This window comes from Somniosus microcephalus, chromosome 4 (genome assembly GCF_052327205.1).
Source record: "Somniosus microcephalus isolate GS21.2 chromosome 4, FLI_Smic_1.0, whole genome shotgun sequence".
NCBI classification, from domain to species: Eukaryota; Metazoa; Chordata; class Chondrichthyes; order Squaliformes; family Somniosidae; genus Somniosus; species Somniosus microcephalus.
This window is the reverse complement of record NC_140990.1, coordinates 87,827,934-87,853,503: the sequence shown is the minus strand read 5'-3', so window position 1 is coordinate 87,853,503 and position 25,570 is coordinate 87,827,934. Positions and strand designations below refer to the sequence as shown.

The 25,570-nt window shown below is 47.1% G+C and overlaps 1 protein-coding gene across 1 annotated transcript; it reads right to left on the bottom strand.

Moving 5' to 3' along the window:
• Window positions 1-6,143: 6,143 nt before the first annotated feature.
• Window positions 6,144-22,719, bottom strand: LOC147119461 (uncharacterized). Its single transcript, XM_085985035.1, has 2 exons — window positions 21,520-22,719; window positions 6,144-8,541 (listed from the first exon to the last, which is right to left on the bottom strand). The coding sequence occupies exon 2, from the start codon at window positions 8,175-8,177 to the stop codon at window positions 7,023-7,025; it is 1,155 nt and encodes a 384-aa protein (XP_085841161.1). The 5' UTR covers window positions 8,178-8,541; window positions 21,520-22,719; the 3' UTR covers window positions 6,144-7,022.
• Between the last annotated feature and the right edge of the window lie 2,851 nt (window positions 22,720-25,570).

Sequence of the window (25,570 nt, the reverse complement as noted above, 5' to 3'; positions counted from 1 at the left end):
CAAATCTTCTATCACTCTCCATCCCACCTGAACCCATGTGATCTCCCGGGAGAGGCGAAAAACCAGATAAAAAACCCAATGGCCAATTTGGGAGAAAAAATTTGGGAAATTCCTCTCCGACCCATCTAGGCGATCGAAACTCTTCCAGGAGATCACTCTGTCCCTATATTTTCTACAGTACTTACCTTCTGTAAAGGCAATCTCCACCCCAGCCAGGAACAGGAATAAAACCATCTCCTGAAATCTAACACAGAATTAGAACACAAGAAGTAGGAGCAGAACCAGGCTACACGGCCCCTGGGCCCGCTCCACTACCTACAGGGCCATGACCATTACGAACCTAGACTCATGTCCAATTTCCTGCCCGCTCCCCGTAACCCTTAATTCCCTTTACTTCTAGGAAACTATCTATTTCTGTTTTAAATTTATTTAATGATGTAGCTTCCACAGCTTTCTGGGGCAGCAAATTCCACAAACCTACCACCCTCCTGAGTGAAGAAGTTTCTCCTCATCTCAGTTTTGAAAGAGCAGCCCCTTATTCTAAGATTATGCCCCCTAGTTCTAGTTTCACCCATCATTGGGAACATCCTCACCGCATCCACCCGATCAAGCCCCTTCACAATCTTATGGCCTAGAAATTCAGTATAGCCATGTTTGGGGCGCTACAGCCGGGCGGCCGCTAAAGTTTGCGCCCGGCGCAACTTAGCGCCACCTTCGCCGATATTCAGTTGCATCGCCCCAAGTGGTTGCTGCTGTGCTAAAACAGGCGATGCACGACTATCATTAGGCGCTAAGCCGGTGGTCCGGGGCGATAACCCCGAGGGCGGGCGCAGCGCAGGCGCGGCGAGTTGCTGATTGAAGGCAGACACTCTGGCGCCGGTCAGCTCTTAAAGGGGGAGGGTGGGTTTGTTTGGCTGCCACGCCCTGCACACTGCAGCCCTGAAGCAAGGCCTGACCACTGCTGCTTGATCTGTTCAACGCCCAGGACAATGAAGAAGGCCAAGGAGAGAGCTTCAACGACCTCACTCGGGTTGTCAGGGTGAGTACCCTTTCCAGTGTCCTCCTCAACCCTGCATGTGCACCTCAGTTTATGGGCAAAGGGACCTGAAAGCCCTAATCCCCAGCCCTCATCCAGCAGCTATGGGACTGTCATGAAAATCACTTGCACATTCAGGACTTTACACACTGTCAGGACTAGTCCACCATGGGAGGCAGTGCAGGCAAGATCAGGGCTTCACACTGTACTTAGAGGCCGTCCTTTCTCTTGCAGGGCAAGCTGGCGCACAACCGAAGGCAGCAGCGTCAGACCGGGGGAGGCCATCCTGACCTCAAACAGCTCTGCGACCTGGAGCAGCGTGTGGAGCGCATTATGTCAGGCCGGCTGATTGGCCCTGTCGCCAGTGGAGATGCCGACCCTGTTGTGGGCCCCAATGGTAAGGGCATCACCTTTTTGACCTCTCTCTTTCCACTTGCGCCTCAGAACAGCATCCTTTGCCACTGTCGGACCAATGCAGTGAATAGCAGCACTCATGCCTCCCTCGCTGCCGCCCTGTCCTCACTCTAAAGCAACTCTTGTGCCTCCCTGCTTTCAGATGGTGACTCGCCAGGTGAGGAGGCGGCCCCTCAAGCTGGCACTGTGTCCGAGTCAGACATAGAGGAGGAGGAAGAGGAAGCCAGACCATCAGGGACACCCTCAGCTGAGGCAGCCCATGGCCATGATGGTGACACGTCTTCCCTGGAGGGGAGCAGGGGGGAAGGGTCGGAGGATAGTGAAGCTCCGGGGCCCAGCGGGCTGCAGCAACGCGGGAGGGGTGGGGAAGCTCGGCGGCCTTCTCCCCGGAGGGTGAGTGCGGCCTCCAGTCCTGCTACGGTGAGTGCAGAGGAGGTGCGGATCCTAGTGGAAATGGGCGCCCAGGCTGAGCGCAGGCACACTGAGCTCATGGCTGCAGTGGCAAGGATGCCTGACTCCATAGAGTCACTGTCAAGGAGTGTGCAGGAATTCGGTGCAGCACAGGCCAGGAGTCTGCAACAATTCAGTGCCGCACAGGCCAGGAGTCTGCAGGACTTTGCGGCAGCACAGGCTAGGAGTCAGCAGGACTTCACTGCATCACAGGCGGCTTCTAGCCAAGTGCTCAGTCGTGCCGTGCATTCACTGGCTGGTGTTATGCAGACACAGACCAGGGCCACACGGGCACTAACTGGATCGGCCAGGCATCGCCAAGGCACTCGCCGCGCCGCAGCAGCCCAGCAGTCTGTGCTTCAGCAGATTGCTGCGCATGCTGCAGTGCTGGCCCGTGCGAGTGCCAATGTATCAGCCGACCAGGGAGTACCTGTGATCTGTCAGGTTGGCAGCATTCCTGCAGCCAAAACTGTCACTCCTCCATTGCAGCTGCCACCAGCCGCTGGACAGACTGCTGCCGCCCAAGCAGAGTTGGAGCAGTCAGCCCCTCCAGGCCCAGAGCTGGTCAAGGCCGACCCCCAAGGGCATCTGCCGTCTCACCATCTGACCCTCAGCAGCCTTTCCCCAGCCTTGCTGCAGCCACTGGGGTCCCATTGAGGAGGAGCTGCAGGGTGGGTAGGGGCCAGTCACGGATGCGAAACGCATCACCCTCGCAGGGGAAAAAGTAGAAGGTGTGGCCAAATGTTTTGTTTTACTTGTAAAGGCCGAGACTGGTCTATTTGTGTTTTTTGGGGGGGTTTCTCTCCATTAGTTTGTTATGTGGGAAGGGCACAAAGGTATCATAGTAATAAATTTTCTTAAATCGCACTGTCCATGCTTTCTTTTGGAAGTCCTGGTTGCCCTGCTCGGCTGAGGGCTTGTGGAGCGGCTACATTCATCTTCTGCCATTGGCACAAGCCATTCCCTGAGAGGGGGCCTAGAACCGATGTGCAATAAGCCGCCGACGGGCGGCCCTTGCACTTTCTGCCTCCCTCCTGTGCTGGTCCCCCTCCTCCGGTGGTCCTCCAATGTCTGGTGGCAGTGGCTGAGTCCTGCGGACAGCCAGGTTGTGCAGCATGCAGCACACGACAACGAAATGGGAGACTCGCTCAGGCGAGTACTGTAGGGCTCCTCCGGAACGATCCAGACAACGGAACCGTTGCTTCAGGACGCCGATTGTTTGCTCAATGATGTTCCTGGTTGCTTGATGGCTGTCATTGTATCCCTCTTCAGCAGGGGTGCTGGGCGCACGGAGCGGGGTCATCAGCCAGGTGCGCAAAGGATAGACTTTGTCCCCGAGAAGCCATCCTCGTGGGTGAGGCTGGGCCTCGAACATGTCTGCCACAGAAGTCTGGCGCCGCCGCTAAATCTTAACTGAAGTTCGCGAGAGGCGCAGATCGCGCTGCGCCCGGGCGCTAGCCGCTTAGCACCCCACATCTCCTCCTAAGGCGCTAGCGGCTGGCGCAACCACTGAATTCCTAGGCCTATATGTTTCAATAAGATCGCCTCTCATTCTTCTGAACTCCAATGAGTAGAGTCCCAATCTACTCAACCTCTCCTCATATTACCACCCCCTCATCCCCGGGATTAACCGAGTGAACCTTCTTTGTACTGACTCGAGAGCAAGTATGTCTTTTCTTAAGTATGGACACCAAAACTGTATGCAGTATTCCAGGTGCGGTCTCACCAATACCTTGTATAACTGCAGCAATACCTCCCTGTTTTTATATTCTATCCCCCTAGCAATAAAAGCCAACATTCTATTGGCCTTCTTGATCACTTGCTGCACCTGCATACTAACTTTTTGAGTTTTGTGCACCAGGACCCCCAGATCCCTTTGTACTACAGTACTTTCCAGTTTCTTGCCATTAAGATAATAACTTGCTCTATGATTTTTCCTGCCAAAGTGCATAACCTCACACTTTCCAGTATTGTATTCCATCTGTCAAATCTCTGCCCACTTACTTAACCTGTCTGTCACTTTGCAGGTTTTTTATGTCCTCCTCACTCACTACTTTCCCTCCCATCTTTGTATCATTTGCAAACTTTGATATGTTACACTCGGTCCCCTCCTCCAAATCGTTAATATAGATTGTAAGGAGTTGGGGACCCAGCACTGACCCCTGCGGAACACCACTAGTGCCTGGTTGCCAGTCTGAGAATGAACCATTTATCCCAACTCTCTGCTTTCTGTTAGAGAGCTAATTCTCCACCCACGCCAGAATATTACCCCCAATCCCATGATTTTTTATCTTGAGCAATAATCTTTTGTGTGGCACCTTGTCCACTGGTTCTCCTTTATCCACCCTGTATGTTACTTCCTCAAAGAACTCCAGCAAATTTGTCAAACATGACTTCCCCTTCATGAAACCATGCTGAGTTTGTCCTATTAAATTATGTTTATCCAAATGTCCCATTACTGTTTCCTTAATAATGGACTCCAAAATTTTACCAACCACAGATGTTCGGCTAACAGGTCTATAGTTTCCAGCTTTCTGCCTACTACCCTTTTTAAGTAAGGGTGTTACATTAGCAGTTTTCCAATCTGCCGGGACCTTTGCTGAGTCCAGGGAGTTTTGGAAAATTATTACCATGCATCCACAATCCCTACCGCCACTTCCCTCAAGACCCTAGGGTGTAAGCCATCAGGTCCAGGGGATTTATCCGGCTTAATTCCCATTATTTTACCAAGTACCACTTCCTTAGTGATTTTAATCGTATTTAGCTCCTCGCCCCCTGTTTGTCCAGTGTTGGGATATTCTTAGTGTCCTCTACTGTAAAGACTGATACAAAATAATTGTTCAGCGTTTTTGCCATCTCCATGTTTCCCACCATTAATTTCCCAGTCTCATCCTCTAAGGGACCAACATTTACTTTAGCCACCCTTTTTCTTTTTATATAACTATAGAAACTTTTGCTATCCGTTTTTATATTTTTTGCTAATTTACTTTCATAATCTATCTTCCCTTTCTTAATCAATCTTTTTGTTATTTTTTGCTGTCTTTTAAAGACTTCCCAATCTTCTATCCTCCCACTAGATTTGGCTACCTTATATGCCCTTGTTTTTAGTCGGATACTATCCTTAATTACTTTACTTAGCCACGGATGGCTATCTTTTCTTTTACACCCTTTTTTCCTCAGTGGAATATATATTTTTTGGAAGTTGTAAAATAACTCCTTAAATGTACACCACTGATCATGTACCGTCTTACCCTTTAATCTATTTTCCCAATCCACTCTAATCAATTCCGCTCTCATACCTTCATAGTCTCCTTTATTCAAGCTTAGCACGCTTGTTTGAGATCCAACCTTCTCACCCTCTACTTGAATATGGAATTCAACCATGTTATGGTCACTCATTCCAAGGGGATCCTTTACTAGGACATTTTTAATTAATCTTGTCTCATTACACAGGACCAAATCTAAGGTTGCTTGCCCCCTGGTCGGTTCAGTTACATACTGCTCAAGAAACCCATCCCTAATACACTCAATGAACTCATCCTCAAGGCTGCTCTGCCCAATTTGATTTGTCCAGTTAATATGATAGTTAAAATCCCCCATAATTATAGCTGTTCCCTTATTACAAGCCTCAACTATTTCCTGATTAATACTCCGTCCAACAGAGTTGCAACTGTCTATAGACTACGCCCACTAGTGTTTTTTTCCCCTTATTATTCCTTATCTCTACCCAAACTGTTTCACTATCCTGCTCCTTTGACCCAATATAATTTCTCTGTATTATAGTGATTCCTTCCTTTATTAACATAGCCACCCCACCTCCCCTCCCTTCCTACCTGTCCTTCCTGATTGGGAATTAAACATACCAGGTTATTTGACAGTCATGGTCACCCTGCAGCCATGTTTCTGTAATGGCCACAAGATCATACCCATATGTAGTTATTTGTGCCGTTAACTCATTCATTTTGTTACGAATGCTACTCTCCAACCCTCTCTCGTCTTCCATGGAACGTACAATGACAATTGATATGTCAGAATTTTAAAGATATTTACAAATGAATCCAGAGGTTCTTTGAGTTGGGATCTTTCTTTATTCTGTCCACTCGAGGAGTGTGATAACAGACTTTCTCCTGTGTATATAGAGCTGGAGTATTGGGTCATGATGTGTTTACTTGTTCATCTTGTTGACTCTAAAAATTGAGTCTTGTGGTTTCAGACACCAGATAATCAAGCTCACAACAACAGATTGTCTTTTACTGACTTTATTAACAGCACTGCAAAAATACAGACAGAGTACAGTTACCCGACCTGGAGAACAGAGCTCTCTTCTCCCCAGGTCTGTTCTAACAAGCTGCAGCTACACTGGCAATATTTATATTTAACTTGTTTACTACATTATTGACCTGGCCCTGTTCAAACCATAACCGCAAGGATATCTGTGCATTGTTCTGACTGTGACCACAAGGCTGTCATTATCACACACATACACCGTTTCCTCCTTTCATATCTTCAGACACAGACCATCTCTTTACACATCCCCTTCCATCCTCAATCAACGTCATTGAAAAGTAGATTATCTGGTCAATATCACATTGCTGTTTGTGGGAGCTTGCTGTGCAGAACTTTCCTACATTAGAACAGTGACTACACTTCAAAAGCACTTCCTTGTCTGTAAAGTGCTTTGGGATGTCCTGAGGTTGTGAAAGGTGCGATGGAAATACAAGTCTTTTTCCATGGATAACAGCAATAGTTACACTGGGATAAATCTTCAGTCATTTTCTATTACAGGCTCTCTGGAAAGTGTGGGGAGCTGGGACTTGAGAGTAACTGAAGGTGTTAGAACTGTGATAATCTGGAGTTAGAAAGGAGAAAAGGCCCAAAAATTGAACAGTCTGTAACAGGACATCAATTAGTCTCCTCTTACCTTGGAGGAAAGAAATACTCGTCACTGTGTATCTGACATTTACCCAGAATATTAAACTCCAGCCCAGTTACAGGAGTTAGTCTCATCAGCAGGAACAAACCTCACCTGTCAGAATGAACATGGTTCAAACCTGGATGTGATTAACAGCAGCAATAACAACAGAATCCAACCCCTGCAGTCACTTGTGAACTCGCTGGTGTGTCAGCAGGTAGGATGAATCAATGAATCACTTCCCACACACAGAGCAGGTGATCGGCCTCTTCCCATGTGAGTTTGTTGGTGTTTCAGCAGATATCTTGTGCTTTTAAAGCTCTTCTCACACTCAGAGCATTTGAAAGGTCTGTTTTCAGTGTGAACAAGTTGGTGTATAGTGAGGTTGGTTGATAGAGCAAATACCTTCCCACACGTGGAGCAGGTGAACGGTCTCTCTCCAGTGTGAACTCGCTGGTGTCGCAGCAGAGTGGATGAATCAATGAATCCCTTCCCACACGTGGAGCAGGTGAATGGCCTCTCCCCAGTGTGAACTCGCTGGTGTGTCAGCAGGTGGGATGACTGAGGGAATCCCTTCCCACACACTGAGCAGGTGAACGGCCTCTCCCCAGTGTGAACTCGCTGGTGTCTCAGCAGGGTGGATGAATCAGTGAATCCCTTCCCACATGTGGAGCAAGTGAACGGCCTCTCCCCAGTGTGAACTCGCTGGTGTGTCAGCAGGTGGGATGACTGAGGGAATCCCTTCCCACACACTGAGCAGGTGAACGGCCTTTCCCCAGTGTGAGTTTGTTGGTGTTTCAGCAGATATCTTGTGCTTTTAAAGCTCTTCTCACACTCAGAACATTTGAAAGGTCTCTTTTCAGTGTGAACAAGTTGGTGTATAGTGAGTTTGGTTAATCGAGCAAATACCTTCCCACACGTGGAGCAGGTGAACTTTCTCTCTCCAGTGTGAACTCGCTGGTGTCTCAGCAGAGTGGATGACTTAACGAATCCCTTCCCACACGTGGAGCAGATGAACGGACCCTCCCCAGTGTGAACTCGCTGGTGTGTCAGCAGGTGGGATGACTGAGGGAATCCCTTCCCACACACTGAGGAGGTGAACGGCCTCTCCCCAGTGTGAGTTTGTTGGTGTTTCAGCAGATCCTTCGTGCTTTTAAAGTTCTTCTCACACTCAGAACATTTGAAAGGTCTCTTTTCAGTGTGAACAAGTTGGTGTTTAGTGAGGTTGGTTAATCGAGCAAATACCTTCCCACACACGGAGCAGATGAATGGCCTCTCCCCAGTGTGAGTGCGTCGATGATTTTCCAGCTGGGATCGGTAATTGAATCCCTTCCCACAGTCCCCACATTTCCACGGTTTCTCCATGGTGCGGGTGTCCTTGTATCTCTCCAGGTTGGATGATCAGTTGAAGCCTCGTCCACACACAGAAGAAGTGTATGGTTTCTCCCCGCTGTGAACGGTGCGATGTTTTTTCAGGCTGTGTAACTGGTTAAAGCTCTTTCCGCAGTCAGTGCACTGGAACACTCTCACTCGGGTGTGAGAGTCTCGGTGCTTTTCCAGTCACACTGATGTTTGAAAACTTTCCCCACAGACAGAACAGACAAACATTTCTCCTTCCACATTCAAAGGCCGATGATATTCAGGTCCTGATGAATTGAGTGACTCTGTCAGATCTTGATGTGATGTTTGGTTTGAGTTTCCTGTCAGTAAATCCTCCCCTTCTAATACCCTGTAAAAGGAGTTTACAAAAGTCATCACTGTAAGTACAGGTTAGAAATTCAGAACAGACAATTCTACTTTCTATGGAACATTCTTTCCTCTCTTGTTCCCCAAATCATGTGGTCCAATCAAACTGGAAGAAGCTAAAATAAGCAACAAAGTCCCAACAAAAGTCCAAAGATGTGCGGGTTAGGTTGATTGGCTATGATAAATTGACCCTTAGTGTTAGGGGGATTAAATACGTGGGGTTACGGGGATAGGGTGGGATATGTGTTGGTGTAGGGGTTACGGGGATCGGGTGGGATATGTGTCGGTGCAGGCTCGATGGGCCAAAATGGCCTCTATCTGCACTGTGGGGTTTCTGTGATTCTGTGAAAAGCAAAGGTGTTAAGTATGTGTATTGTATTGAACAATTAACACAAAGACTTAAACGTATAACTCAAACAGGTCTTTACTGGTTGGAGGTAGGGACTGCACGTAGGTCTTTACTTCATGCCCACAGGCGGGAACTGAGGGGAGATCAGTACCCACAGTACTATTTATACCCCTATGGCCAGGAGTGGTACTGCGTATCACTACGCCCTACAAGTAGTGCAGTCCTGTCCATAGGTTCAAAGTAGCACACATATTACATACACAACATTCCTCCCTTCTTAGCTTTACAGTCATCTCCCCATTTAACATAACGTAATAACATATATACATATATAACTTCAGGTTTACATAACAGAATAACATAGATACATAGATAACTTCATGTCAAAACAGATCACAGATTCAGTCTCTGCGGAAAACAGTTCACAGATTCAATCTCTGTGGTGTAGTCAGTTCACGTTGCTGGAGTGACTCCTTCAATAGTCCTTCCATGGATTTAACAGTTTGAACTTCCGAACTGAATTGGCTCCGTTCGGAGGGACCACGTGTGTGATCTGGTAGAGGTAATAATGGTTCAGATGGGTCATCTTCTGTTTCGACTTTTCCTTTTCTGCTTCTTGGAGACTCTCTGGGCTCCACTGTCAGCTGCCAGCTGCATGCGCAGTTCCTCCTTCTCTTCCTCCTTTTTCCGTAGTAGAGCCACCTTCTCCCGATGTTCCGTAGACTTTCGGTGCTCCTCCATGATTTCTCCATCAGCTGCTTCTGTTGTCTTTCCAGATTCTCCAACTCTATATCAAAGAACTCTTTCGTTGCATTCAACTCTTGCTCAAAACGGCGAAGCATTTGTTCTAATTGCTGTTGTAGTTTGAAATGGAGTTGAGTTCGAGCCCGGTGTCCCTCAGAAATGGGCACATCAGTAGACTTGCCAGACTCAGAATCCACAGTTAAACTATGTTGTTGTTGCTCAGTGGAATTCTGTGCTGAAACTTTGTCTTTTGCACCTGAGTTGGGCTTACCATCATCCGTTCCAGAGTCTGGGCCGACTATCTTCACCGAGTTCTCACTCGTTATTGTTTGTAGGAAATGCCAGTCCATATTCATTTTCCTAATCCACTCCCGTCCTAGTAGTGGAGAACCTCCTTCAGATATCACATATAAGTCCATTATTTGACTGTCTTCGCCCTTGTGGACCACTGCAACCTCTATTTTCCCGATGGGGTACACTCTTTGCCCCGTGTATGTTTTCAATATAATCCCCGTATCCTGTAGGGGAATATGTTGGAATAACTTTCCGTAATCTTTCTTATTTATGACCGTCAATGCCGATCCAGTGTCCAATTCCAGTTTTACTTGGACTCCTTCTATCTGAAGAGTGACCCAAATTGTCTGGAGGTCTGCACCCTTACCAGCGTTGAGTACTCTTAAGCTAGCCAGTTCATTACAGCTTAAGCTAGCCAGTTCATTACTGCTAGCATCTGAATCGGACTCCTGGTCGGTCACCTTGTGTACCTTTGCGTATTTTCCTTGCGGTGACTTCTTGTTGCTGGTCTTCTTCCCTGACCTGCATACTCTAGCTATATGTCCAAGCCTACCACAAGTTCTACATTCTTGGTTTTTAAACCAACACTGGTTCTGATCATGCGTTGTCTTTCCACAACGATAACATTTAACAGAACTCGCACCCAATTTGTGTGCACTGAGCTCCGGTGGCCGTAGCTGCATTACTGCCGTGCCTCTCGCTGCGGCTTCGTGTGCTGCTGCCACAGTGACCGCCTTCTCAAGCGTCAGCTCATTCTCCTCGAGCAGTCGCTTTTGTGTATCCTGTTTAAATAAACCACACACAAATTTGTCTCATAGTGCATCTGTCAGTCCCGTTCCAAACTGGCAATATTTCGCTAATTTACGCAATTCCAGCAAATATTCAGCATTGCTTTCATGCTGTAGCTGCCTTCTGTCGTAAAATTTAAATCGTTCCGCTAGCATCAGCGGCGTGGGGTTTAGATGATCTTTCAGGACAGTAACAATCTCATCGAACGTCTTATCCGCCGGTTCATCTGGTGATAACAGGTGTTTCAATTGCCCATATGTCTTCGCACCCATTAAATTTAATAATGTTAGAGTTTTATCTTGGTCACGAATTTTATTGGCCTTACAATAATTTTTTACTCTTTCAACATATATGGCCCAATCTTCGAGGTCACTATCAAAGGTGCTAATATTCCCGTGTTTAGGCATTGTAGATTTGCAATTTCTCAGATTTTATTTTCTTTACTTGTTATCGAAGATGGCGGCTTCCCGCTCTTGCCGTCGTCCTCCGCCCACAAAATGGCGGTTTTCCCGCGCTTGGCGGTCTTCACCCGTCCCCCGACGCCGTCTCCCTTCAGCCCCCGAGTGCGGCCCTTATCTTCGCCGCAATCGCCCGAGTGCGGCCCTTATCAGCGGATGCGATCGCTGGATCGCGAAGTGGCTCCCGACCGAAGCGGCTCTCGGCCCTTATCTTCTGTGCGATCGATAGCCCGCGCTGTGCACCGCGGCTCTCGCACCTTGAGCTTCTGCAGCCGCCGCGCCTTTCAGTCCGAGTGCGGCCCTTATCTTTGGTCCCGATCGCTGGCCCGCGCTGCGCCTCGCACTTGAAGCGGCTCCCGGCCTCTGGCTCACCCGCTCGCGCGGCTCTTGCTCGCTCCCTCCCGGGCTCTGGCTTACCCGCTCGCGCGTTTCACCGCGGCTCTTATCAGGGATTGCGATCGCCCTTATCTCCCGATCGGTGGCCCTGTCTTTGCAGCCAACGCTGCTCGGCTTACCCACGAGGTTATGGAGGCTTCAGGGTCCTAATGCCTGTCGCTTCCAGTCGCTGGAAGCTGTCAGGATTTCTCCTGCCCTTCAGTTTTGAGTGGGGTGTTGAGGATTGAAACCTCTCTTCAACGTCCTGTCTTTGGACGAAGCCGCCGTGGAATAACTGCCGCAGGGTTCGAACCGACTCGTCGCCAGTGTTAAGTATGTGTATTGTATTGAACAATTAACACAAAGACTTAAACGTATAACTCAAACAGGTCTTTACTGGTTGGAGGTAGGGATTGCACATAGGTCTTTACTTCATGCCCACAGGCGGGAACTGAGGGGAGATCAGTACCCACAGTACTATTTATACCCCTATGGCCAGGAGTGGTACTGCGTATCACTACGCCCTACAAGTAGTGCAGTCCTGTCCATAGGTTCAAAGTAGCACACATATTACATACACAACAAAAGGGAACCTTCCCATCTAAACCAGAATGTTGTTCCCAGTGTCTGAGAGACACTCTGTACCCTGAGGGGCCCGCCGGTCGGGGAAGGTATCCAGTGAACCAGTGGACACCGCCTGCTCCCTCTGCAGGGCCACCCGGGCAGGGACAAGACCACAGGAGAGAGGCAGGCAGCCAGTGCGATACCCCTATGGGCCCCGCCCATCCTGGACCTACAAATTGCTGTTTTCGCCAGGCCCAAGAGTAGGTCCAGGAGAAGATCCTCTGACTTACCCACCCCCCTCCGCACCAGGCGGCCATAGATTAGGAACGTGGGGCTAAAGTGTAACCAAGATTTGAGGAGCAGCCCCTTCAGGTAACTATACAGGGGCTGCAACCTCTCACACTGAATATATACACGGCCCATGGACTCCTCTAGGCTGCAAACATCACATGCGGCCGGGAGTGGGTGAAGGTGATTAAAAACCTGTTGCCCAGGATGCTCCATCTCCCGGGCACTGGGACCCGGTTGGGAACAGAGACTACATATATTTACATATAGATTGGGCTAACCCAATTAGCAACAATACTGTGGAGGAGGAATCCCTAGAGTGTATACGGGATGATTTCCTGGACCAATGTGTCGAGGAACCAACTAGTGATCAGGCCATCTTAGACTGGGTATGATGTAATGAGAAAGGATTAATTAGCAATCTTGTTGTGCGAGACCCCTTGGGGCGGAGCGATCACAATATGATAGAATTCTTCATTAAAATGGAGGGTGAAGTAGTTGACTCAGAGACTCGGGTCCTGAATTTAAATAAAGGAAACTATGATGGAATGACGCACGAGTTGGCTAGGATGGATTGGGGAACGTTACTTAAAGGGTTGACGGTGGGTAGGCAATGGCAAACATTTAAAGATCGCATGGATGAACTACAGAATTTGTTCATCCCTGTTTGGCATAAAAATAAAACAAAAATGTGACTCAACCGTGGCTAACAAGGAAAATTAGGGATAGCATAAGATCCAAGGAGAAGACATATAAATTGGCCAGAAAAAGCAGCAAACCTGAGGATTGGGAGCAGTTTAGGATTCAGCAAAGGAGGACAAAGGGATTAATTAAGAGGGGGGAAATAGAGTACGAGAGTAAGCTTGCAGGGAACATAAAAACTGACTGTAAAAGCTTCTATAGATATGTGAAGAGAAAAAGATTGGTGAAGTCAAGCGTAGGTCCCTTGCAGTCAGAATCAGGGAAATTTATAATGGGGAACAAAGAAATGGCAGACCAATTAAATACATACTTTGGTTCTGTCTTCACAAAGGAGGACACAAATAACCTCCCAGAGATCACAGAATCACAGAAACCCCACAGTGCAGATAGAGGCCATTTCGGCCCATCGAGCCTGCACCGACACATATCCCACCCTATCCCTGTAACCCCACCTATTTAATCCCCCTAACACTAAGGGTCAATTTATCATAGCCAATCAACCTAACCCGCACATCTTTGGACTGTGGGAGGAAACCGGAGCACCCGGAGAAAACCCACGCAAACACAGGGAGAATGTGCAAACTCCACACAGGCAGTTGTCGGGGAACATAGGGTCTAATGAGAGGGAGGAACTGAATTAAATCAGTATTTGCAGGGAAATGGTGTTAGGGAAATTGATGGGATTGAAGGCCGATAAATTGCCAGGGCCTGATAATCTACATCCTAGGGTTCTTAAGGAAGAGGCCCTAGAAATAGTAGATGCATTGCTGGTCATCTTCCAAAATTCTATAGACTCTAGAACAGTTCCCATGGATTGGAGGATAGCTAATGTAACCCCACTATTTAAAAAAGGTGGTAGAGAGAAAACGGGGAATTATAGACCGGTAAGCCTGACATCGGTAGTGGGGAAAATGCTAGAGTCCATTATAAAAGATGTAATAACTTGGCACTTGGAATACAATGACAGGATCGGACAAAGTCAACATGGATATACAAAAGGTAAATTATGCTTGAATGACCTACTGGAATTTTTTGAGGATGTAACTGGTAGAATAGATAAGGGAGAACCAGTGGATGTGGTGTATTTGGACTTTCAGAAGGCTTTTGATAAAGTCTTGCATAAGAGATTAGCATGTAAAGTTAAGGCACATGGGATTGGGGTTAAGGTACTGAATTGGATATAAAACTGGTTGGCAGACAGGAAGCAAAGAGTTGGAATAAACGGGTCTTTTTCCAAGTGGCAAGTACTGACTAGTGGGGTACCGCAGGGATTGGTGCTAGGACCCCAGTTATTCACAATATATATAAATGATCTAGACGAGGGAACTAGATGTAATATCTCCAAGTTTGCAGATGACACAAAGCTGGGTGGGCGTGTGTGCTGTGAGGAGGATGCAGAAAAACTCCAGTATGATTTGGACAGGTTGGGTGATTGGGCAGATGCATGGCAAATGCAGCATAATGTGGATAAATGCGAGGTTATCCACTTTGGTGGCAAAAACAGGAAGACAGATTATTATCTGAACGGCAATAGATTGGGAAAAGGGGAAGTGCAACGAGACGTGGGTGTCCTTGTGGCTGAAGGTAAGCACGCAGCAGGTGGTTAAGAAGGCAAATGGTATGTTGGCCTTCACAGCGAGAGGATTCAAGTACAGGAACAAGGATGTCTTGCTGCAGTTGTACAGAGCCTAGGTGAGATCACACCTTGAGTATTGTGTGCAGTTTTGGTCGCCTTATCTGAGGAAGGATGTTCTTACCATGGAGAGAGTGCAGCGAAGATTCACCAGACTGATACCTGGGATGGCAGGAATGACGTATGAGGAGAGATTGGGCCAATTAGGCTTACATTCGTTACAGTTTAGAAGAATGAGAGGGGATCTCATTGAAACTTATAAAATTCTAACAGGACTAGACAGACTAGATGCAGGAAGGCTGTTCCTGATGGCGGGGGAGTCCAGAACCAGGGGTCACAGTCTAAGGATAAGGGGTAAGCCATTTAGGACTGTGATGAGGAGGAATTTCTTCACCCAGAGAGTGGTGAACCTGTGGAATTCTCTACCACAGAAGGCCGTTGAGGCCAATTCATTGAATATATTCAAGAAGGAGTTCGATATATTTCTTAAGCTAAAGGGATCAAGGGATATGGGGAGAAGGCAGGGACAGGGTACTGAGTTTGGATGATCAGCCATGATCTCATTAAATGGCGGAGCAGGCTCGAGGGGCTGAATGGCCTACTCCTGCTCCTATTTTCTATGTTTCTATGTGACTCTGAAGTCCCGCCCACTCTCTGTTCCTGTCCAAGATGGCCGCGCATGCACCGTGATCCCGCCCTGCCCAAGATGGCGGCCAGTGACCCCGCTGACCCGGGCGGTCGGGCCTGTCACCGCGGGACAAACACGGGGCCTGTGGGCTCTTATTCGGGGCCTGAGGCCTACACCGGGTGTTTATGAAGCTTCCCAGCCCAGCCGCGGGTCCAATTCCTCCCCGAGCCCACAATCTCCTACCGCCTCCCGGAACCGTCTCTTCCACTTCAGACCATCGCCACCACTGGCACTGCGCCTGCTCAGAGTACAGCCCGGTCCCGCGCCTGCGCACTGGGCTCCTGTGGTCATTCTGCCGCACGGGGGATTTTTACTCTCATTTAGCCCAGTGGTACTGAGGCCAATTAAAGACCTTGAACTCTCTTGACTGAGATGAACAAACAGGATTGAACTTGGGACCTTCCCAGTCAGTTGTGCAGAGTGTTTTAAAATTTGGGGGAGGGTTAGAACAGAATATTTTGAAAGGAATGTTACTCTACCTTTAAAGGAAACCTTCATTAAACTGCAAAATTCTGAAGTCTTTCAAAATTGAACAAGCAAAAAGTAGACTGATATTTTAGAGAAAGGCTCAAGTCACTAAAATAGACAGGTTTACAATCACTGCACGAGTACAGAAGGGAGCGACTGTTAACAGGAGCTCTATCAGTGAAGTGCTCCGACACTCCAAGATAAACCTTTAACTGTCCCTTTAACTATAAATATACAAAGTAAAGGGGTCACGGTCCATTTAAATATCTGCCCCATTCCCCCAGGCAGTGGGAGGAGGAACAGTCTCTTTATAACCTGACCCAGCGGGCCACATGTGGAAACCCACTATGTGGAGCGGGGCCTTGGGAACCAGCTCTATGGGGGGATCACCTACACAGAGACACCAAATCCAGGGACCACTTACACTGAGACACCAAATCCAGGGACCACTTACACTGAGACACCAAATCCAGGGACCACTTACACTGAGACACCAAATCCAGGGACCACTTACACTGAGACACCAAATCCAAGGACCACTTACACTGAGACACCAAATCCAGGGACCACTTACACTGAAACACCAAGTCCAGGGATCACTTACACTGAGACACCAAATCCAGGGACCACTTACACTGAGACACAAAATCCAGGGACCACTTACACTGAGACACAAAATCCAGGGACCACTTACACTGAGACACCAAATCCAGGGACCACTTACACAGAGACACCAAATCCAGGGACCACTTACACTGAGACACCAAATCCAGGGACCAGATACAATGAGACACCATATCCAGGGACCACTTACACTGTGACACCAAATGAAAAAGGACTCATCCAGTGACATTGGCATCGTCAATAATTGTTTCTATCCCTAATCCTAACCTGTAAGCATAACCACTCACCTCTAATCCTAACCACTAACCCCTATTCCTGACCCTAACCACTAACCCGTAACCACAACCAGTAACTCCCAAGTGTAACATCTGCCCCGAACCCCAAGACCCCAACCACTAACCCTAAATCGTTCAGTGTCAATGGTCATTGTGATGTCACCGGTGATGCAGGTTGGCCATGTTGTCATTAGTCATTGTGATGTCACTGGTGATGAAGGTCGGCCACGTTGTCAATAGTCATTGTGATGTCACCGGTGATGCAGGTTGGCCGTGTTGTCAATAGTCATTGTGATGTCACCGGTGATGCAGGTTGGCCGCGTTGTCAATAGTGTAAGATTATCATGGATTAGTTGGTCTTTAGAATACTTGCTTTACTATCTTATAATCATCAGTATCTTATAATCATCAGTAATGGATTTATAATTGTGTAGGAATTAAATATAAAAGTCTGTAATCATCAACTGTATGCAATGGTAACCTGAATTATGTATAACATGTAACCCTTTTTATGCTTAAAAGTCTGTGAGTAAGCTATAACCAGACAACCTGGGGTGAGAGAGAGATTGCCGTGGTCGATTAGACTGCAGTTAGCCTGTGAACCAAGGTTAGCTGCACTTACCACTGTGTGGAATGTTATAACATCCGCAGTGAATTAAAAACAAAGGCCAAGTTCAAGGGCCGTATCACAACCAATGAGAAATGTTCCTTTTGTATTGTCATAACTACCCCAGATATGAGTCTTGATGTCAAAAACACATGATGTAAAAGTGTCAGCAGACTAAAGCCAGTGTAAACCAGGGTGCTGCAAATGTGGCATCTTTATGATTGGATTTTGGGTCTGGGTGTCAGCCAGTGATTGGTTCAAGAGGACTCCATAACGGTATAAGAAGGGGGTCTTAAGGGGCACTAATTGTAGAGGATTTCAGGAGTAGAAGATTTCAAGAATAATAAAGGAGACACCCGGGAGATGCAGAGACAAGAGACACAGGCTGCAGCTTATTCACGGTTGTGGCTTAAACCCAGAGTATAAGAACATAAGAAGTAAGAGCAGGAGTGGGCCATTCGGCCCCTCGAGCCTGCTCCGCCATTCAATAAGATCATGGCTGATCATCGACCTCAGCTCCACTTTCCTGCCCGATCTCCATATCCCTTGATTCTCCTAGAGTCCAAAAATCTATCTATCTCAGCCTTGGATATACTCAAAGACTCATCATTCACAGCCCTCTGGGGTAGAGAATTCCAAAGATTCACAACCCTCTGAGTGAAGAAATTTCTCCTCATCTCAATCTTAAATGGCCGACTCCTTATCCTGAGACTCTGCCCCCTAGTTCTAGACACTCCAGCCAGGGGAAACAACCTCTCAGCATCTACCCTGTCAATCCCCCTCAGAGTCTTGTATGTTTCAATGAGATCACCTCTCACTCTTCTAAACTCCAGGGAGTATAGGCCCATTCTACACAATCTCTCGTCATAGGACAGCCCTCTCATCGCAGGAATCAATCTAGTGATCCAAATATACTACATCTACTGGTTCCCCTTTATCTACCCTGCTAGTTACATCCTCAAAAAACTCTAATAAATTTGTCAAACACGATTTCCATTTCATAAAACCATGTTGACTCTGCCTAATCATGTTATGATTTTCTAAGTGACCTGATACCACTTCCTTAACAATGGAGTCCAGCATTTTCCCGACGACTGATGTCAGGCTAACTGGCCTGTCGTTCCCTGTTTTTTCTCCCCCTTCTTTCTTGAATAGCGGTGTTACATTTTCAAACTTCCAATCCGCTGGGACCATTCCAGAATCTAGGGAATTTTGGAAGATCAAAACCAATGCATCCACTATCTCTTCAGCCACCTCTTTTAGAACCCGAGGATGTAGGCCGTCAGGTCCAGGGGATTTGTCAGCTTTTAGTCCCATTAGTTTCTCTAGTACTTTTTCTCTACTTACGTTATTTACGTTAAGTTTCCTCACCCTCATTAGACCCTTGTATCCCCACCATTTTTGGTATGCTTTTTGTGTCTTCTACTGTGAAGACAGATACAAAATATCCTCACAACATTCAAGAAGCATTTAGATGAACACTTGAAAGGCCATAGCATACAAGGCTACGGACCAAGTGCTGGAAAATGGGATTAGAATAGACAGGGCTTCATGGCCGGCGCAGACACGATGGGCCAAAGGGCCTCTTTCTGTGCTGTATAACTCTATGACTCTAAAATATTTGTTTGAAATTTCTGCCATTTCCTTATTCCCCATAATAATTTCTCCTGTCTCAGCCTCTAAGGGACCAACGTTTACTTTTGCTACTCTTTTCCTTTTTACATACTTGTAGAAACTCTTACAATCTGCTTTTATATTTCTTGCTAGTTTTCTCTCATATTCTATTTTTCCCCATTTTATCAATTCTTTGGTCAACCTTTGCTGGTTTCTGAAACTCTCCCAATCCTCAGGCTTATTACTATTCTTTGCAACATTATAAGCTTCTTCTTTCAATCTAATGCTATCCTTAACTTCTTTAGTTAGCCACGGTTGGATCACTTTTCCCGTGGAGTTTTTGTTTCTCAATGAAATGTATTTTTGTTGAGAATTATGAAATATTTCTTTAAATGCTAGCTACTGCTTATCTACCACCATACCTTTTAATCTATTTTTCCAATCTACCTTAACCAACTCGCCCCTCATACCTATGTAATTGGCTTTATTTAAGTTTAAGACTCTAGTTTTGGACTAAGGCAAGTCACTCTCAAACTTAACGTGAAATTCTATCATATTATGATCACTCTGCCCCAGAGGATCCTTTACTATGAGATTGTTAATTACACAATACAAGATCTAATACAGCCTGTTCCCTTGTTGGTTCTATAACATATTGTTCTAGGAAACTGTTCGAATGCATTCCATGAACTAGTCCTCCAGACTACCTTTGCCAATTTGATTTGTCCAGTCTATATGAAGATTAAAGTCCCCCAAGATTATTGCATTACCTTTGTTACAAGCTCCTACTATTTCTTGATTAATATCCTGTCCAACAGTATAGCTACTGTTAGGGGGGCCTATATACTACTCCTACCAGTGTGTTCTGCCCCTTATTATTCCTTATCTCCACCCATACTGACTCAACTTCCTGATCTTCTGAGCCGAGATTCTTTCTCGCTACTGTTGTTATGTCATCCTTTATTATTAGGGCAACTCCCCCTCCTTTTCCATTCCGCCTGTCTTTTCGAAACGTCAAGTACCCCGGAACATTTAATTCCCAACCTTGGCCACCTTGCAACCATGTCTCTGTAATAGTTATTAGATCAAACCCATTTATCTCTATTTGTGCCACTAGTTCATCTATCTTGTTACGAATGCTTCGTGCATTCAGGTAAAGAGCGTTTAATTTAATTTTTTTTACCATTATTCACTTTGACCTTATTTTCTTCTGCACTGCTACCATTAAACTCTCTGTCCCTTCCTGTCTCACTCTGCTTATTTTTACCCAAATCGCTACACTGCTCTATTGCCTTGACCTTTCTCTTTAGATTTCTAAATTTCCCCATACCTGACCCCTCCCCCCCCCCCCCTTTTTTAGTTTAAAGCCCTAGTTATTCGATTAGCCAGGATGCTGGTCCCAGCCCGGTTTAAGTGGAGCCCGTCCCGACAGAACAGCTCCCTCTTTCCCCAGTGCTGGTGCCAGTGCCCCATGAATTGAAACCCCATTTTCCCACACCACTCCTTGAGCCACGCATTTAACTTTCTGATCTGCTTGACCCTACGCCAATTTGCATGTGGCTCAGGTAGTAATCCAGAGATTATTACCCTTGTGGTTCTGCTTATTAGTTTAGACCCTAGCACCTCAAACTCCCTCAGCAGAACCTCATTCTTAGTTCTACCTATGTCGTTGGTTCCTACATGGGCCACGACAACTGGATCCTTCCTCACCCAACTCAAGTTCTTCTCCAGCCCCGACACCGGGCAGGTAACACAACCTTCGGGACTCTCTTTCACGGTTGCAGAGAACAGTATCTTTCCCCCTGACTATACTGTCCCCCTACTACTACCACATTCCTTCTTTCTCCCCCCACTTGGATGGCCCCCTGTACCACAGTGCCGTGGTCAGTTTGCCCATTCTCCCTGCCGTCCTTTTCCTCATTCATACAGGTAGAAAGTACCTCGTACTTGTTGGACAAGGTCCAGGGCTGAGGCTCCTCCATCACTACTTCCTGGGTCCCCATACCTTCCTGACTCACAGTCACACCCTCCTGTCCCTGACCACTGACGAACTCTAAAGTAGTACTTAACCTAAAGGGTGTGACAGCCTCCAGGAACAAAGTGTCCAGGTAACTCTCCCCCTCCCTGATGCATCGCAATGTCTGCAGCTCGTACTCCAGCTCAACAATTCTGAGCCGAAGTTCCTTGAGTTGCAGACACTTACTGCAGATGTGGTTGCTCAGGATCGTGATGCTCTCCACAGACTCCCACATGCTGCAGTTACGACACACCACCTCCCCTGGCATCTCAAACCTTGTTTTATTCATTAATTAATTAGTTAAAGATTTTATTCAATCAATATTTTAGGTTGATTGTTTGATTATTGTATTTAGTTTAAGTTTTAATTTACTAAGTACTAGCAAGTTACAGTTTCTCAGCTTTTAATTTAATCCCCTTCCCTAACTTAGAGAGCAAAAAAGAGCTGTAATACCCACCAACCAATCACCTACCTGCTCTCCTGTGGTGTCACTCTTTGTTGTTGTTTTTGAATCGGAGCCTCGCTGCTGCCACTGCTTTAATTCAGGTCCGCTCTCGGGCCGCTCTTTATCCTCTCGCCGCTGCTTTAATTCAGGTCCACTCTCGGGCCGCTCCTTATCCTCTCTCCGCTGCCGCTGCTTTAATTCAGGTCCACTCTCGGGCCGCTCTTTATCCTCTCGCCGCTGCTTTAATTCAGGTCCGCTCTCGGGCCGCTCTTTATCCTCTCGCCGCTGCCGCTGCTTTAATTCAGGTCCACTCTCGGGCCGCTCTTTATCCTCTCGCCACTGCCGCTGCATTAATAAGTGGTGTTCCACAAGGATCAGTGCTGGAACCACTGTTGTTCACAACTTACATTAACGATTTAGACTTTGGAACCAAAAACACAATTTCTAAATTTGTGGATGACACCAAATTGGAGGGTACAGTCAATACTGAGGAAGACTGCAACAAATTACAGGAAGACATTAATAAACTTGCAGAGTGGGCATATAATTGGCAAATGAATTTCAACACATAAATGTGAGGTATTACATTTTGGTCGGAAGAATAGGGAGGTCACTTACTACTTGGTGGGCGCGAGCTTGGGTGGGGTAGAGGAGCAAAGGATCTCTGAATACAACTATACAAATCACTAAAAGTAGGGTTTATTTCTAGAGGGATAGAATTGAAAAGTAGAGAAGTTATGCTAAACTTGTATCAAACCTTCATCAGACCACACTTGGAGTACTGCGTACAGTTCTGGTCGCCATATTATAAAAAGGATATAGAGACACTGGAGAGGGTGCAGAGATTTACAAGGATATAAGCAGAATTGCGAGGGTATACAGATCAGGAAAGGATGAACAGGGTGGGTCTCTTCTCTTGAAGAGAAGGCTGAGGGGTGACCTAATAAAGGTCTTTTAAATTATGCAAGGCTTTGATAGAGTGGATTCAGAGAGATCCCACAAACACCAGTGAGGCCCACAGCCTCCCCTGGCCCCGAACAAGGAACTGGAGAAACTCGCTGCCCTGCGGATCAGACAATCAGCCGGCGCTAGTCCCGCCCCTCGGGCTCCCCGATTGGTTGGAGGACACGCCGCCGGCTCGCTCCCTATTGGTCGGAAGCTCCCGTCAATCAGGCCGTGGGCCCGGGTCACGTGTCCCTGAGGATTTCTGACCCGCTCCGCGAGGATGAATACGCTCCATTCGCTTTCCGGGACTCTCGGACTTCCAGGTTTGTGTTTACCGTCATTTATTTCCCCGTCTCTCTCCGCTCGTCCGTCTACCTGAGAAAACTCGCTTTCCGCCGGTAATTCCGACTCTTCACCTGTTACCCAGAGTGTCGCCCCTGAGCATGCGCACTAGCAGCTGGTCCTGGGACGCTGCTACCCCTGAGCATGCGCACTAGCAGCTGGTCCTGGGACTCTGCTGCCCCTGAGCATGCCCACTAGCAGCTGGTCCTGGGACTCCGCTGCCCCTGAGCATGCCCACTAGCAGCTGGTCCTGGGACTCTGCCCCTGAGCATGCGCACTAGCAGCTGGTTCTGGGACTCTGCCCCTGAGCATGCGCACTAGCAGCTGGTCCTGGGACTCTACCCCTGAGCATGCGCACTAGCAGCTGGTCCTGGGACTCTGCTACCCCTGAGCATGTGCATTCTAAACCCCAACAAGGGCGGGGCATGCGGACGTTGAGGTGCCCGGAGAGGAATCTGTCATTTGCCTTTGATCAATAACCCTCATGGCCTTGAGGACCTCCATCAGGCTGGCCCTCATCCTTCACTGCTTCAGTCAAAAAAAAAGCCCCAAACTTCCCCCATTTCTGTTACTAACTGCTCTTTGGAACAGAGGAGACTGAGGGAGATTTGATTGAAGTGTATAAAATTATGAGGGGCCTGGATAGAGTGGGTAGGAGGGACCTATTTTCCTTAGCAGCGAGGTCAATAACCAGGAGCCATAGATTTAAAGTAATTGGTAGAAGGATTACAGGGAAGGGAGAACTTTTTTCACTCAGAGGGTGGTCGGGGTCTGGAACTTTCTGCCTGAAAGGGTGGTAGAGGCAGAAACCCTCATCTCAGTTGAAATGTACTTGGATATGCACATGAAGTGCTGTCACCTGCAGGGCTACGGACCAAGAGCTGGAAAGTGAGATTAGGCTGGAAAGCCATTTTTCGGCCGGCTCAGGCACGATGGGCCGAATGGCCTCCTTCTGTGCCCTAAATTTCTGTGATTCTATGATAACCCCTCCATTACTAGACAGTCTGGGTCAAAATGGAGTGAAAAAGAGAAACAAAGAACTTAAAGAAAGAAAAGAAAGACTTGCATTTATATAGCGCCTTTCACGACCCTCGGACGTCCCAAATCGCTTTACAGTCAATGAAGTGGAGTCACTGCTGTAATGTAGGAAAAGCGGCAGCCAATTTGCGCTCAGCAAACTCCCACAAACAGCAATTCCCAAATTCTATAGATTATGGAACAGTTCCTGCAGATTGGAGGGTGGCAAATGTAACCCCGCTATTAGCCTAACATCAGTAGTAGGGAAAATGCTGGAGTCTATTATAAAGGATGTGATAACAGGACACTTAGAAAATATCAGTGGGATTAGACAGAGTCAACCTGGATTTATGAAAGGGAAATCGTGTTTGACAAACCGACTGGAGTTTTTTGAGGATGTAACTGGTAGAATAGATAAGGGAGAACCAGTGGATGTGGTGTATTTGGATTTTCAGAAGGCCTTTGATTAAAGTCCCACATAAGAGGTTAGTGTGCAAAATTAAAGCACATGGGATTGGGGGTAATAAACTGGCATGGATTAAAAATTGGTTAACAGACAGGAAACAGAGAGTAGGAATAAATGGGTCTTTTTCGGGGTGACAGGCGGTGACTAGTGGGGTACCGCAGGGATCAGTGCTTGGGCCCCAGCTATTCACAATATAGATCAATGATTTGGATGAGGCAGCCAAATGTAATATTTCCAAGTTTGCTGACGACACGAAACTAGGTGGGATTGTGAGTTGTGAGGAAGATGCAAAGAGGCTTCAAGGCAATTTAGACAAGTTGAGTGAGTGGGCAAATACATGACAGATGCAGTATAACGTGGATAAATGTGAAGTTATCCACTTCAGTAGAAAACACAGAAAGGCAGAGTATTATTTAAATGGTGATAGATTGGGAAATGTTGATGTACAAAGGGACCTGGGTGTACTTGTACACCAGTCACTGAAAGCAAACATGCAGGTGCAGCAAGCAGTTAGGAAGGCAAATGGTATGTTGACCTTCATTGCAAGAGGATTTGAGTACAGGAGCAAGGATGTCTTACTACAGTTATACAGGGCCTTGGTGAGACCACACCTGGAGTACTGTGTGCAGTTTTGGTCTCCTTACCTAAGAAAGGATGTACTTGCCATAGAGGGAGTGCAGCGAAGGTTCACCAGACTGATTCCTGGGATGGCAGGACTGTCGTATGAGGAGAGATTGGGTCGGCTAGAGTTTAGAAGAATGAGAGGGGATCTCATTGAAACGTATAACATTCTGACAGGGCTAGACAGACTGGAGGATGTTTCCCCTGGCTGGGGGTCTAGAACGAGGGGTCACAGTCTCAGGATATTTAGGACTGAGATTAAGAGAAATTTCTTCACTCAGAGGGTCATGAACCTGTGGAATTCTCTACCACAGAAGGAGATAGATAGATTTCTAGACACAAAAGGCATCAAGGGGTATGGGGAGAGCGGGAATATGGTATTGAGATAGAGGATCAGCCATGATCATATTGAATGGCGGAGCAGGCTCAAAGGGCTGAATGGCCTACTCCTGCTCCTATTTTTCTATGTTTCTATGCAATGTGATAATGACTAGATAATCTGTTTTTTTTAGTGATGTTGATTGAGGGATAGATACTGGCCAGGACACCGGGGATAATTCCCCTAATCTCCTTCGAAATAGTGCCCTGGGATCATTTACGTCCACCCGAGAGAGCAGACGAGGCCTCGGTTTAACGTCTCATCTGAAAGACGGCACCTCCGACAGTGCAGCACTCCCTCAGCACTGC

What these genes read in the sequence shown, in the direction of transcription:
- LOC147119461 (XM_085985035.1), bottom strand. Translation starts at nt 8,177, where the DNA reads ATGGAGAAACCGTGGAAATGTGGGGACTGTGGGAAGGGATTCAATTAC.